The sequence below is a fragment of the Xenopus tropicalis genome, chromosome 1, assembly GCF_000004195.4.
Source record: "Xenopus tropicalis strain Nigerian chromosome 1, UCB_Xtro_10.0, whole genome shotgun sequence".
Classification (NCBI taxonomy): domain Eukaryota; kingdom Metazoa; phylum Chordata; class Amphibia; order Anura; family Pipidae; genus Xenopus; species Xenopus tropicalis.
Window position 1 is genome coordinate 98,700,155 of NC_030677.2, and position 16,046 is coordinate 98,716,200.

At 39.4% G+C, this 16,046-nt stretch overlaps 1 protein-coding gene across 5 annotated transcripts; it reads left to right on the forward strand.

The window, feature by feature from the left end:
* The first annotated feature begins 4,284 nt into the window (after positions 1 to 4,284).
* On the forward strand, positions 4,285 to 15,388 carry mbd3 (methyl-CpG binding domain protein 3). 5 transcript variants are annotated; one of them, XM_018092426.2, is made up of 8 exons: positions 4,285 to 4,601; positions 6,346 to 6,405; positions 7,173 to 7,332; positions 7,447 to 7,584; positions 8,785 to 8,875; positions 10,108 to 10,285; positions 11,403 to 11,576; positions 14,301 to 15,388. In XM_018092426.2, the coding sequence occupies exons 1-7, from the start codon at positions 4,534 to 4,536 to the stop codon at positions 11,569 to 11,571; spliced, it is 864 nt and encodes a 287-aa protein (XP_017947915.1). In that variant the 5' UTR covers positions 4,285 to 4,533; the 3' UTR covers positions 11,572 to 11,576; positions 14,301 to 15,388. The 5 variants fall into 5 exon arrangements, with proteins under 5 accessions (XP_017947915.1, XP_017947920.1, XP_012815666.1 ...); XM_018092431.2 differs by having other exon boundaries at positions 6,349 to 6,405; XM_012960212.3 differs by having other exon boundaries at positions 4,286 to 4,643; positions 6,349 to 6,405.
* The last annotated feature ends 658 nt before the right edge of the window (positions 15,389 to 16,046 follow it).

The following is a 16,046-nucleotide window of genomic DNA, read 5'->3' on the forward strand; positions in this document are numbered from 1 at the left end:
TGGTTTCCTTGTCCTATTAGAATAGGCTGGTCTTTAACAAATCAAATAAATTTAGTTATGATCTACCCCTTTAACTTGCTTATTTTCTTATTATTCTAAACAGCACCCATCAACGAGAGCTGCAGAGCTTGGGGGAAACCGGCACCTGCCTTGAGAAGTGAAAAGAAGGACAAAAAGTGCTAAGGGACAAAAGGACTATAAAGCAAAGGTAAAAAGATGTTAAATAAAAAAACGTTAAGATCAAGCAGTTCTATAACATACTAAAGGTAATTGAAAGATGAACTTTCTCTTTAACTCTAAACAGAACCTGGCAATGAGAGCTGCAGAATGCTGAAGTTTCGCAATGCGCTGGGGCCTGCCTAGATAGGTAAAGAAAGGAAAACTACTGCTAAAGCACAACAAAACTTTTATGATAAATGGCACTTAAATTAAAAAATTGTTAAAGGACATGGAAACACAAATGCCCTATGGGTGTTATGGGTTTTTTTCCAGGCAGTGCTCCTTTTAAGAAAATATGCACTAAGATCTGGTGCAGAGCAAATTCTGTACCCAAAAACTCTGATGCTCGGCAGCTCTTGTTGCCTGGTTCTTGTTTACAATAAATAGGCACCAGCCCAAAGGAAAACATGGGGGGGAATCAGTTTTATGCCAAATACTGCTCTGTATGCCAGGCCAATGCAATGGTTGCACAGAGTGCAATTCGGTACAAACAGAACCAGGCAATAAGAGCTGTTGAGCATCTGGGAAGTTTCTGGGAATGGGATTTGTACTGCACCAGGTCCTGCCTTGAGAGAGGAAGAAAAGAAGAGGACTCTAAAGGACAGAAAACAAGTATCAAGCAAAGGTAAAGAGATTTTACTCTGTTAAAAAAAGCTTGCTCTGTAACAAACTAAATGCTAAAACACTGCAGTTCTCAACATGTGACAATCCTAAAGGTCTAATAACAGGGCCATTGGGGCCAAGGACCTTGAAAAAACAGTATTTATCACTTGACAAGTAAAAGGGTGTCCAAACTTTTGCACATGCCACAATTACTACTTTCTTTTTCTCGTGCTTTTTTTTATGCAGATTTCGGCTACACGTGCCTGCACCCAGGGCTGCCATCAGAAATCACGGGGCCCCGTACAACAAAACTATCAGGGCCCCCCAGAGGCCTAATGGTTAAAACCCAGAACACATATTGGTGGCCATGGGTACCGTGTAACCAACAAGAGGGAGATGTGACAACAGCAGTGCTAATGGTTATGGCACATGGGGAGACTGGGGGAACTGTTGGCTATGTGGGCAACAAATCTTACGAAAATACCTCTCCCTTCTTACACATATTTCAGCATTTATGCTGAATTGCCACAAGTAAGGTGTTTTATATGCTGTGATATGAATGTTAGTGAAGGGAGTGGAATTTTCAGAAGATCTGTCACTTGCACATAGCAACAAATCTCGTCAGCCAATTTCCCTAACACAAAAAACTCAAACTGCAGATGATAAAAAATGTACACTTATACTGCTGCGCCACTTGCTATGTACCCCTATACTGCTGCGCCACTTGCTATGTACCCCTATACTGCTGCGCCACTTGCTATGTACCCCTATACTGCTGCGCCACTGCTGCCTTGCTATGTACACAAGCAACATAAGGCTTGGATATATAAAAAATGTGCAAGCGCAAAAAAATTCTGCTTACTTTCTTTTTGATTTTGCTGTTCTCTGATTTCTGCTTTGTTTTTCTGTCCTGCTTTCTTACACTCCTATGTTTTTTCTTCTTCCAGCATTTCAGCTCTTATACTACTTTTTGTCTCTTTTAAACTTTTTGTCCATATTTCACACCTTTTCTAACTTCTTTGTTTTTCTCTACATACTCTCCCTTTCTGTTTCTCCCAATCTCTTCACTCTCCCATTCACCATATTTTTCTGCCAAACACTTTTTCTTATCCATTCCTTGTTTTTCCCATGCTTTTCTCTATGGGGGAGGGCTGGGCCAATCCAGGCTGCAGAGTGCTGGGCAATCTGGGCTGGGGGTGGACTGGGCCAATACGGGCTGGGGCTGGACTGGGCCAATACGGGCTGGGGCTGGACTGGGCCAATACGGGCTGGGGCTGTCTGGGCCAATCTGGGCTGCTGCTAGCTGGGCCAATCGGGTTGGGGGCGGGCTGGGCCAATCCGGGCTGGGCCAATCTGGGCTGGGGCTGTCTGGGCCAATCCGGGCTGCTGCTGGCTGGGCCAATCGGGTCGGGGGCGGGCTGGGCCAATCTGGGCTGGGGCGAGCTGGGCCAATCAGGTTGGGGCGGGCTGGGCAAGCAGTTCTGGGGGCGGGCAGTGCAACGATCTTGGATAAAGCAAGATCCTAGGTTTAGCTGCTGACAGCAGGGGGCCCGGCTAATAAAGGTGAGTGCAGTACAGCCGGGCCCCCCCTTAAGAGCCAAAACTCATGGGGCCCGGGACGATTGTCCCCCCTGTACCCCCCTGATGGCGGCCCTGCCTGCACCCGAGCGTATTACATTCATTTGGGTGTAGGCACAGGTAGGAGCATATGGTGCGTATTTTCGGCAAGCATTTTCCGGCTTGCTGAAAATATACGCCTTACACATTGTGTGGCATTGAAAATGGATTTCCCTTTCACATAATTTCAGTGTCTGCTTTTATCAGAATGTTGCTAATATGGTACAACGCAACATATCCCCCTACTCTAATTAAAAGAACAAGGGATTGTCAAGATGTTTATGGTGTACTTTTTATTTCTAAATTACAGTTTACATAGCAAATATTCACACTTCCATTTTATACTTTAACCAACAAATGTATTTTTTTTTCCTGTAATATTGGTGTGTAGGCAGCCATCTTAGTGCATTGTGCCGGAGTCTGAGCTTTCAGAAGGAGCCAGTGCTACACATAAAGGTGGCCATACACGTGGCGATCTGACGATGTTTCGTGCGACCATCGGTCGCACGAAACATCTTCAGATGTGCCACACACCATTCAGGGCTGAATCGGCAGGTAAGGAGGTAGAAACAATAGGATTTCTACCTCCTTCTGCCGATTCAGCTCTGAAGGGAGATTTTGATCAGGCACCTTCTATGGCGCCCGATCAAAATTTTCCAACTGGTCCGATCGGCGAGTCGGCCGATATCAGCAGGTTCCTGCGATATCGGTCGACTCGCCGACATACCATACACGCACCGAATATTGTACGAAACGAGGTTTCGTACGATATTATCGGTGCGTATATGGCCACCTTTAGAACTGCCAGACTTGGATTTCTTACTATTGGGTGCTATTCTGATATCTACTGGGAGCTGCTATCTTGCTACCTACCCATTGTTCTGCTGATTGGCTGCTGGGAGGGGGTGATATCACTCCAACTTGCAGCTCAGCAGTAAAGTGTGACTGAAGTTTATCAGAGCACAAGTCACATGGCTGAAGGCCCCTGAGGAATGAACAATATGTGAAATTTTAAAATTAAATATAGGAAAATCTCTTTTGTGCCTTTAAAAAAAAATTTTTTTTCTTTTTTTTTTTAAATTCTCCTCTAAGTCAGGGCTGATTAAAGTAAGTGAAGCTAAAGTAGGGACATTTCTGTGATAGTACTACTGTGGTGAGTCTGGATATAACATAGGGTGCAGACCTGCAGACAGAGAAAAACGGCCCAATAAGGATTTAAATTCACCCCCTACTGATGCCTGCTGCTGAACCCACATCCCACTATTGTGATGGAGTAGGACAGTAAGTGCTTATGACCTGCAGGTCACATAACTGGGTCTGTTCTAAATGAAGAAGCCATAAGCCAACAACCATGGAAGCAGATAAACCGTAAAGGTAAAATGACACTGCAGAAAAACGCCTCCACTAAACCTACCAATTTTTGTTAGAGAGGAAGGAGCATTTGATCAAGAGAATGTCCCCGTAAAGAAGAGAACGTCACATGGTTTGTGTTGTAACCCTCTCCCGACTTATTCCACTTAGGGGTTCTGCCATTTCGGTCAAAACTTAGTCACAGGAGATGGGCCGGCGTTGGACCCCTATTTTTTCGAGTGCTGAATAAAAGCCCTTTTTTATTTACTGAAACTTCCCTGCCTCCGCTCCTTTCCTACCATGCCTCTCACAAGTCACTGTACATGAATGTAGATCACTCATGCACGGTCCCAAATCAACTTTTAGACTACATTCATTTCCCCCACTAAGGTTTTCCCACTTAAATCCCCGTTTAAATTTTGCACAATTTCAATTCCTCCACTTCTCTGTAGGTTCAAACCCTAACTCCGCCCCTTCCGGCAGCGTGGTCCTGCTATCGCGACATCACTAATTGTCATTTTCTTATTAGGATTTAGGCGCTAGTTTGTAGCTTTTTGTCAGCGACCCCGTGACCCATAACAAACAATGGCGTTCTAATTGAGCTCCATCCCTTCAGTGGATCGACCCAATCAACGCTCGATCTGCCTCTACGAAAAAAAAGCAATTAGCGGAGGGATTCTTAAGAATACACAAGACTTCGCGGAGGTATACGCGCTTTGTGTTCCAGGCTGAAGCCGTACGAAGATGGAGAGGAAGCGGTGGGAATGCTCGGCTCTGCCCCAGGGCTGGAAAAAAGAAGAGGTTACCCGAAGGTCTGGCCTCTCCGCCGGCAAGAGCGATGTCTATTACTATAGGTAACTGGGGAGAGAAGTAAGAGAGCAAGTTCTAGTCTTTAGCAGGCTAGGGGGATAAGAGGGACAGAAAAGAAGAGAGGGACTGGAAGGCGGGTGGGTTAGTGCAGGTTGTAAATACATAGGGGTGCAGAGAGCCCTGGGTAGGGGTAGGAAGGGGGGGTTGGGTGCTACCAGTTAAAGGTTCAGTGTAAATCAGAGAGAGAGTCAGTGTGGTGGTGGGTCAGATGGGGACATACAGACTGGGTGCAGCTGGAGGAATAAAGAGTAGGCGGGATATATGGGAGTCAAGGTTAGGAGGGGCAGAGAGGTGCCCACTATGGGTAAAGATTGGAACGAAACAAGGGCAAAAATATCAAGTTGGAAGATTATGCTCCTCACTGGTATCTGAATGTTGCATTAACGCATATTGATACAGCTTCTATTTCCCTAGTGACGCTGTGTCACTATTTATCCAGTCCATCAAAAGATACAGCCTTACAATGGCAAACTTTCTATTAGAATTAACTTTTTAGTTAATGGAAAAATGAATAGGTTGTTCCATATTTCTATATGCTGTATTGCCCTGTAGACTAGTATTCTGTATATTGCCCCGTAGACCAATCTGGCACATACACAAAACGCTGTGCAATTTAATCACCCACATTACTAAAAACTTGTCACTTGTGCTTTGTATGCTTCTACTCAGTGCCAGGCACATTCAGCTCAGCAAAATCCAGTGTGATTCTAGGTGCCCTATCATGGGGGTGGGGGGCACTGGAATGACTACTAAAAATGTTTGTTTTTTTGTTTTTGTTGTGTGTTTTTTTTTTTTTTTGTTTTGTTTTTTACAGCTATGGTCATTTCACATTTACTGCTACATATGGCACTGTTAGTATCCCTGCACCTGCAATTATTATCTGTAAATGTGTGCTGGCTAGCAAAATGCCTTATGCATCATCCCTTTCAAAGATACAAGGGTCCTTAAAACTTAGAACCTTTCTCAAGGTGATGCCAAAGCCAGTACCTTTTGGCTTAATGACTTGGCAATCATTGAAAGCAATATTCCTGTGTTTGCTAATGACTCAATGGGGGGGGGGGGGTTATGTCATTCTTAACTAGGGACCTGAGCAAGCTGGTGATTTGGGCATGTGGGTGGCATATTTAATAAAGTCAGGCTAAATGTAAGGTAATGTATGTACAGATAACATGCTGGGACTAACTTGATAGAATGCATCAGTCTAGTTGCCAATCAGCAATCCGTTTAGCTGTATCTACTATAAGCAAAATGTGACTGGTTGAGTTAAGCAGCTACACTGGGGCAATTTAGCATTTGTCAGTACAATCTGGTCCACTTAAGTCAGGTAAAAGAGAAGAAGGATCTAGGAATACTTGTGAATTGATAGTCTTGCCTGGGAAGAATTTTGTTGTGTTTTAAAAAGGGTAAATCATCAGGGACAAATAAGGGAGGATTTGAAATGACTGAAAAGGGACACACATTTGCAAAAGATGGACTTAATGGGATGGTATTATTGTTATGTATAAATATATAAAGGGGCCAATTAATACACCTTCTGGTTCCTTATTCACTTCCAGAAGACACATGGGCATCATATGATATTTGGAAAAATACATTCATTTGTAGGTGTAGAAAGATTTTTGTTTTTTGCTTTTTTGTTTTTTGCATCATGAAAAAGTATGAAGTTGTGGAATTCTCTCCCAAAAGCAGCTCTCCCAGCAGATATAATAGATCGCTTCGAGACAGGGTTGGATACCTTAATACCAAGTAAGAAAATACAAGGCTACTGGCATTTATACTGTTAGTACAAGGTTGATTCATTGATTGATCACATTGCCAGTTTGGATTTTTTTTTTCTTTTTCTGAAGCTAATTGGATCTAGGCTTAGATAGATGCACCAGGATTCCTATTCATGTAGGATAATAACTGCTAACCTTTGTTTTAAATGTCATAGTTCTGATGTTGTACTACACCCATATACATGTATAGCTTATTGTATTGCTCATAACTACATACTATTCATATTTTCATACCCACATATGCTTCAACAGTACTGTGATATAAAACTAAAAAAGGAAATGTTAAAGGAGAATGAAAGCCCAAATCACTGGGGGGCAGGGTGGCATTTTTTTCCCCAAAACGTAACCAAAAGTTGGTAACATTCCACCCAGGGGAAAAGTGCTTTATCTAAAACAAAACAAAAAAATGCACCCACCTTTCAGGCAACATACCCTGCTGCCATATTCATCCAGTACTCTGGGCCAGTACAGTTGTGCCAGCTGGGCATAAGTTAACTGATTTTAGTTATTTGGGGGGTTCCTAGCAGGTTCTCCCAGTGTTTTTGACTTTAATTCTTCTTTGCTATCATTTTGAAATTGCAGTAAAATGTGACACTTTAAAATTTAAAGCTCTGTTTGCCTTTCGTTAACCCCATAAAAGGCAAAGAGACAGGTTTTCATTTTGCAAAGCCATGCTAATAATGGGCAATCTGTTCAGTTTGTTGTGCCAGTGAATTCCTTCCTTTTATATTGTAGCCCAAGTGGGAAGAAATTCCGCAGTAAGCCTCAGCTTGCTCGTTACTTAGGAAACTCCATGGATCTCAGCACATTTGACTTCCGTACAGGAAAAATGCTCATGAGTAAAATCAACAAAAACCGACAGCGGATGCGGTATGATGGACTAAATCAATCTAAGGTATGAATAGAGGGATTACCAAAAGCAATAGGATGTAGCTGCTGTATTAAATGGATTTAAATTTTTTTAGGCTGGCATGATCACTCACCACCTACTTCTCTCAAAACTTTGCAGGGTAAGCCTGACCTTAATACTGCACTTCCTGTCAGACAGACAGCCTCCATTTTCAAGCAACCAGTGACCAAGGTGACTAATCACCCCACCAACAAAGTCAAGAGTGACCCACAGAAAGCAGTTGACCAACCAAGGCAGGTGAGGGGTTTATGCTTTGTTCTGAGTTATGTCACTCTCTAAATATAACCCTGAACATTAAAGTGATACTGACATCAGAAAGTAAATCTTTTTTTTACATCTATCATAACATTGTCTTTGCAAGAACTTTATAATTTTGCCATAAAAATATTTGCCTGAGGCATTTACATAACCTGTCTGATCCCCCATGTTCCTCTATGAGGGGGCTGCCATATTTGTCTGTTAGCATTAGAAGCTATAACTGACAGACTGAGAAGGGACAGTCAGGTTGGCAAAACAGTCAGGTTTAGGCACTTCAAGTAACAATTACTTACAAAACCAAACCTGTCAGCGAAAAACCGTCAACACAACCTATAGGTAGCTTTTTATGTATATTCATATTTTGAAAAGTAGTTTTTTCGTGTCAGTATCACTTTAAATGAAAACTATACCCCCAGAATGAATACTTAACCAACATAGTTTAAGTTATGTTAAGTGACCTATCAAACTCATAGTGGTGAATCTCACCAAACTGGAATATTTATATCAGTAAATGTTGCCCTTTTATATCCTTTCCCTTGATCCACAATTTACTGATGGGCTGTGTGCTCTAGTAATGTGTGGGTTGAGAAAACCTCGACCCGCATCTGGCCCTTACCTGTCCGCTCCCTACCCGACCACAAATGGGGTGTGATGCCTATAAATACAGAAGCAAGAAGATGTAGCCAGCACTGTAAGGTTGCGGGCGGGGAGGGTGAGCAGAAGAGCTCAACCCGAACCCACCCGCAAGTTGTGTCACGGTTGGCCCTAACCCGCCCGGTTTCAGGCCGGCCCTCACATTACTAGTGTGCAACCTCAGATCACATGACCAGAAAAAATGCAGCTCTAACTGTAACAGGAAGTAATGTGGAAGCAAAAGACAGAACATTAATTGGCTGATGTGGCCTAGCATGTATATGTGCCTTGGCTGGTTTGCACTGTGCACTGTGTTGCACTATGATCCCAGGAGGCAGCCCCTAATTCTTCAAACAGCAATTTTGTATTTAGGTGTACCCAATAGCACATACTACTAAAAAAAAAAAGTATATTTTTATAAAAACTTTATTTAGATGAAGCAGGGCTTTACATATGAGCTTGTTTATGCAGTATATTTTTATAGAGACCTACATTGTTTTGGGATATAGTTTTCCTTTAAGTAAACTCTAGCTTTCACATCTGCAGCTCTTCTGGGAAAAGAAATTGAGTGGGTTAAACGCATTTGACATTGCAGAGGAGTTGGTGAAAACCATGGAGCTACCTAAAGGTTTGCAAGGTAAATGTGTGATGGTGAATGTTTCTTAATGCTTGAATACTACTGTTTTATTGTGCAAGTCTTTTCTTGCATGCAGCATTTTAATAGTCACTGCTTCTGGTGCTGATTTAATAAGGCAGTAACTGCCCTTATCACTTCCCATTTATTTGAATTGGAAGTATTGTGGGTCAGCTTGCATGCCTGCATCCATGCCAGTCATCGGGGCTTTGCCATGGCCCAAAAGGCTTAAAGATACTAGCTTGTGTGTGTTAATTTTACAGTTTTTAAGAAACGTATCGGTAAACTATATTTGAACAACAGATTTTGCAGTGCTATCACCTAAACATCTGTTGTGCACTTTACATTTTAGAAGTGTGGAACGGTAGACACATTTCTGAAATGCTGAGTATATTGCTTACATTACCTCTAAAAAATAATCCCCACTGCTTTATTCTGTCTATCTAATTCCTCAGATATGCAGGTAGAAAAAAGAATTCTACCTCTGACGATTCAGCATTAACGTTTTGCTGATGTTGGGGTGCTTCAAAGCACCATGCTGTCCGATTAGCAGGTAGACCAGTATGCAAGGCTTTTGCTGATATTGTTTGCCTTGTCTCCAACCATACACACACCACACTGAATATCGTCCGAAACCTTGTTTAATATAATGATATCAATGCATGTATGGCCACCTATATATGTATTATTTAAAGTCTGACTTTGGGGTCAGCTTGGTATTAAAGGAACAGTAACACCTAAAAATGAAACGGCTTTAAAGTAATAAAAATATAATGCACTGTTGCCCTGCACTGGTAAAACTGGTGTGTTTGCTACAGTAACACTACTATAATTTATTAATAAGCTGCTGTGTAGCCACGGGGGCAGCCATTGAAGCTGGGATAAAGGAGAAAAGGCACAGGTTACATAGCAGATAACAGATAAGTTCTGTAGAGTACAATAGGGTTTTATCTGTTATCTGCTATGTGCCTGTGCCTTTTCTCCTTTGAATGGCTGCCTCCATGGCTACATAGCAGCTTATTTATATAAATTATAGTAGACTTTCTGAAGTAAACACACAACTTTTACCAGTGCAGGGCAGCAGCACATTATATTTTAGTTACTTTTATACACTTTCATTTTTTGGTTTTACTGTTCCTTTTAAGATATACCATCCCCATATGAATGTTCTTGTGAGAAATAAATGAACCTGGAAAGGGTAGGTGTGTTTGTAAGTTGTATTCTTTTACTCCTAGGTGTGGGTCCTGGCTGCACAGATGAGACTCTTCTGTCTGCAATTGCTAGTGCCCTGCATACAAGCACCATGCCTATCACAGGTCAGCTTTCAGCAGCAGTAGAGAAGAATCCTGGTGTTTGGCTTAATACATCTCAGCCCCTTTGCAAAGCCTTTATGGTGACAGATGAAGACATCAGGTGATTACCATGTTTTTTGGTGTAATAATTAGCCTTGTATTTTGTAAATAAAACAAATAAAAGTAGTGGGGAATATGATAAATATTGGTATAAATCAAAGACTTAGTAATTTAAACCTAAAAATGCTGGATAATTCACAGGGTTACTATACCAGGCTTTACATTTAAAATCTTTGCTAGTGATCCTCCCCTAAACAGCTTCATATCATCATAGTAATTATTCCGACATCACAGTGCTTATACACTAGGAGTTAATCTGAACAATACAGCAACTGATACAGCACACAAAGGCACCATGGAGAAGGCCCACAAAGATAAGGAAAATAAGCTACAGAGAACAAAGTCATTGGTATGAACCTTCAGTGTTAAGCAGCTTCTCGAATGAATACGCAGGGACAGGGAATTTATCAGTTACCAAACTATAAAGTGATGTCATGCTGCAATGGCATTTTAATCACTGCAGTGGTGGCATAGGCCTACAATTCAGGAACTCACAACATTTTATTCTAAAACTGTTCTTGTAATGAAACAGAATAACTTCTGTCAACTGCATTTTCGATAGTGGTAAGGTATACAATACAAATGGGCAATTATACCTCTACATTTTTAGATAGTGCCATTTTATTATATGGGTCAGTAATTTTGTGGCAACTTCCTCACCAAAGCATTAAAAAAAAAAAATTGACCCTAACAAAAGTTCACAAGCACAGAGTGCAGTATATATTTTTTATGACACCTCAAAGCTACCAAAGCTTGCGAGACATCCTCTTAATCCATTTATTTTCAGAGTAACATGGTAGGATAATGGAATTATTAGTTAATAGTGTACAGGGTAACCCTTTTGAAATAAAAAATAACAAAAGTGGTATAAAGGTGATACCTTTATTGGCTAACTAAGATAACCATAGCAAGCTTTCAGAACATTTTAGTTCCTTTTTCAAGCTGATTACCCTATCACCTTTATACCACTTTTGTTATTTTTTTTTATTTCAAAAGGGGTTACCCTGTAAACATTTTTGACTGGCTAACATGGTACATCACCTTTTCCTGCATTAATAGTGTACAAAATACAGAGAACAAATGGGTATGTCAATAAAGTATTTATTGCACGTTTCCAGGAAACAGGAGGAGCTGGTGCAACAAGTGAGGAAGAAACTGGAGGAAGCTCTCATGGCTGATATGCTTGCTCATGTGGAAGAAATTTCCAAAGATGGGGGTGCTCCTTTAGACAAAGATATTGATGATGAAGACGAAGACCCCAGAGAACCAGAAGCAGATGATGTATAAGAATGGTAAATAAAATAATGCAAAGATTTGATACAAAGCAAAACTGTTTTGCTCCACTCATAGAAAAAAATAATAAAATCCCCATGCAGAACTTAGTAAAATGAAGTTTGGAAGGGCCAAGGACCATCTAAATTACCATTTTTGTGCCAAAGACTTTTGCCATACCAGCATTTTGTGCTCTTTCAATTTAAAGAACAAGGAAAGTGTACATACAAGTTTAGCTCTATTAAAAGTCTTACCTTTAATCTCTTTAATAGTACTTTTAATTTGCATAAGTTTCTAGCTTTCCATCAATTTCAAACCCTCTAAAAAAAAAAAAAGACAGAGTATAAAGGAAAAATTTCCCATCATTCCGCTCTCCTCCTACAAGACCAAGACCTGTAGCATGCGCAGTACACATTTTCAACAACTGGTGCATGCGCGTAGACTACTTCTGTGTGTGCACTCACAACTGTTCCTGCTCAAGTGTTTGCTGAATATGGCCGGCTTGTATTCTGTGCAGACCAATAGCAACAGTTTAAAATGGTTGCTATGGTGACGTGCCGTGCAAAGATTAATATAAACACCAGATCGGTAAGCGCTATGCATATACTCCTGCGCACTGATCGGTGTTCGGGCTGTGATCTTAACACTGTGGCTTCTTCCCTGGCTTGCCTGCGGGTATGCACATATACTTTACAAACAGAACAGTTTGATGCTCCTAGGCATGTGGGGCCCCAAAAATGTACAATTTCACAGCTGCTGTTAACACAATACACTGCCCTGTGTTTTGTGTGTAGTAAAAGCACCTAGTAGGAAGTTGATCCTAGTAATCAATGTTTTTGTACAAGTACAAGTTCTTTGGGGCAAAAGTATATTTTACTGTATGTATATTCCACTTGTAATGTTCTAAATGTGAAATCTCTTTGGAGCAAATATAAATATAATCCAGAAAGATTCCCAGCCCCAAGCATTGTGGATAAGAGGTCCCATACCTGTGCAACAGAAACTTTATTTTTGACTTTAGTCTTTCTAAAATTGAAGTTACAAAGTCAAAAATAGTTTATCATTTGCTACATTAGCATCTGTGGAATGTTAGCAACTATTGTATCAGTTGCTAACAGCTGCCTTTAATGAAACTCAGGGATTATGCTCAGCAAGGGCCTAGGTCAGGATAAGAAATGTATCAAATTAGAACAGTTTACAGAGTAGATGACCCACCCTTCCCAGAGCAGCACCAGGGAGAGATGAGGTGAAAAATTAAAACTTTAAACTTCAATATTCAATATCACTTAAAATTATAAAAAGGTAAAAACAAAGTTCTAAAATAGCATGTAATAAAAAAAACCTTCATTTCTGGTCTACTACTTTTTTTTTTTTTTGTAGTCCCACCAATATATAATACATAATGCAATTCCCTTATTTTACACAGTTCTACTGTATATATGATAAATATTTGGTAGTCCTAAAGATTTTATAATAGTTGTGCATATGCAGTTTTGTGCAAAAATTACCAGACCATAAATCCTTGCTAAATTTGTGGTCTTTATAGTTCTCGTAAATTTAGAATAAGTATATGTATTTTTTATGCAAATTGTTTTTCTGAAAATTTGCATTTTACTTATCGCCCACATATGTTTATGTAGTATGGTCAAATCACAGGTCACATGTAGATGTGAATGTGGAAGCCTTCTAAATAGTATAATTCCCCATTATGCATTGGATTATAAAGCTATGCAGTATGTAGAGACCCCAGAAAAAAAATATTGCCTATAAAGTTTTTATGGGTAAAAACAAGTAATCAAGATTCAGAATATAATAGTCCATAAACTAATAAAACCAAGCGGATTAATAAGATTGAGTGCGATGATCCCAATTCCAGTAGTCACACTGTGCAGTGAACATTTTCATACATTTTTAGCCATTTTATTAAAATCACTGAAATTATATCAAGTAATTCCACAGTATGAGTGCTCACATTGGTCTCACTGGGCAAAAAAAACCAAACACATTTTAAGGCACAAAAAGAAAAAAAAAACTGCCCCCTGGACCAATATCTGGCTGGAGATCAGCACAAAATCCTATTGCTCAAGGAATAGATTATCCATTCCTTGTCTCAAATTAAGCAAAGATATGCTAGTTTGGTAAACTAGACAGCTTCAATGTCTTATTAGCCTTTCTTTACCAACTGTGCAGACCAATAGCAACAGTTTAAAATGGTTGCTATGGTGACGTACCCTGATGTTTAAAAGGGTAATTCACCTTAAAATGAACTTTTAGTATTATGCAGATCTTGATATTCTCTTTATATTACCCTAGCAACCAGGCAGTGATTTGAATGAGGAACTGAAATATGAATAGGAGAGGGTCTAAATAGGAAATTAAAAAAAAAAAAAAAAAATAGCAATATCAAAATTGTAGCCCGACTTGCCCCCACTGAACAATGGTTTTTAATTGCTGGGGTCAGTGACCCCCTCTTGAAAGCTGAAGAAAGTCAGATCCATAATCCAAAAACCATAAGAAATTAAAGAATAAAAATAACCGATTAAAAAGTTGCTAGGGTTAATTCTATAACATACTGAAGGTTAACTTAAAGGTGAACCACTTTAAGGTTTGCTACGGTAATTTGAACCCTAGCAACCATATAGCTGCTGAAAAGACAGCAAAATTAGTAAATCATACTAAAAGTTAATTTAAATCTGAAATATAGGCTAGTCCATTGTCATTTATGTTGTTTATCTCTTTTATAGGCCTGCTACCCAACAACCTCTTCCCTTCATAAAATACTTCTGGCAACTGGAACCAGAGAGGCGAAGCTCTCATGCAGGGCTGGCATTGATACCTCAAAGAAAAGTATACCCTTCATTTATCTTATCCCAAGGTCACTGTCAGCAGGTTCTGATTTTGGATGCTGAAATCTCCGAAGAGCCATAAACATTTTGCTTTTTAAGGCATTTCTTTACCAGTGAGTTTTTCATCAACTTCTTCCACTGATAATACAAAGAAAACATGGATACTTTATATCATTCCTCACAGCTGCTTTAAAAGAAATACTTTTTAAAATGATGATTATTTTGGCTTAATTTTTAAACACCTTTTGTAAATTAAAAGTATAGTTAAAATCAGAGTCTAATGAAATTTACAGAGTCTAATTTAAATTAGAGCTGTAACAGTGTTTATTGTTACCGCCATGTCATTTGGTATAGGCTTTGAAAGGTACAACCATGTATTTGTAATGTGGAAGAGTCTACTATTGACCTATCAGATGGCGTTTATTTTTCTTTAAATAAAGCTCTAAATTTTCTTTTAAAATGGTGATGAAGTATTTAAGCCAATACATTGTATTTTCTTTTCATGGGTAAATCCATTCTCTTTGTATCCAGGCCCAGTCCCTAACATAACATGTAAGACCTACAGTAAACAAATTGCTTTTCAAAAACATTACTATACGTAAAATGAACTTTTTGTATAAGATGCACACTCATGTAGTTTATAATTCAAGCACAGAGACAGGTAAATTCTCAAGAAACAGGTTGTTACCAGCAAGGCTTAAAAGTTGTACTTTTTTTTCCAGCTTAGAGACTGGGCAAGCCAAAAAGGAATGTTTCCATGGAGAAATACCTCTCTCTTCTTGCAAGCCTAGCTGCAGAAAATGTTCAGGGATTAGTTATCAAAAAAAATGATTTGTGTGTCTTATGTGAAAAGTCTATTAGATATTTGAATGAACTTGTTTTGTATTTCAATGGAAGAACTTTTTCAAGATACTAATTGCTCTTCTAACCAAGGGCTTTTTGTAACCTTTGAAAATGTCATTAAAAATACTTAAAGATCTTCTAAATTTCTTTGCATTTTTTTCAGCAGCTGGTTTGATCCTAGCTAAAAGGCTTTTTTATGAATGTCTTGCACATGGAGATCTTGAGCCATAGTCCTGCAGGAATATGTTGGCCAAAGATGTGTCTTGATTTTTCAAGATATGTAAAAGTGCACTTTAAGTGCTAACTTTAAGCAGCCATGAAAGCTGAGCCCTGAATAATTTTTAATAGTGAAAGTGGCTATTTAGCCAAAATCTTTGCTGACACAGATGTATAATTGTATGTGTTTATACAACTTAGAGGGTAGAAGTGTACAGAGAAAGTGTCAAGACTGAATCAGATATTATTTTGTAATAAGCATACCCAAGAGGGGGGGCTGCAAATCGTAAAATCTGTGGCAGGTAGAGCCTTTTTACACAATTTGTAGATTTTAGCATCTGCTGCAGGTAAGTTATTAAAGTTTGTAAGTAAGTTGTATGTATATATATATTTTTTTAATTTCTAAACTAGTGATCATTAATCCTCAATTGGGAAGCATGTTGTTTTTTGTTTATATTTGATGCTACGCAGTATAAATGCTATGCTAATAAATTAGTCTATCACTTAATATCATCATAATGTTCCACTAAGGCTTTTAAATACATGTGGATGTTACATGTCCCTTTCCCAAAAGAAGTGGAGGTG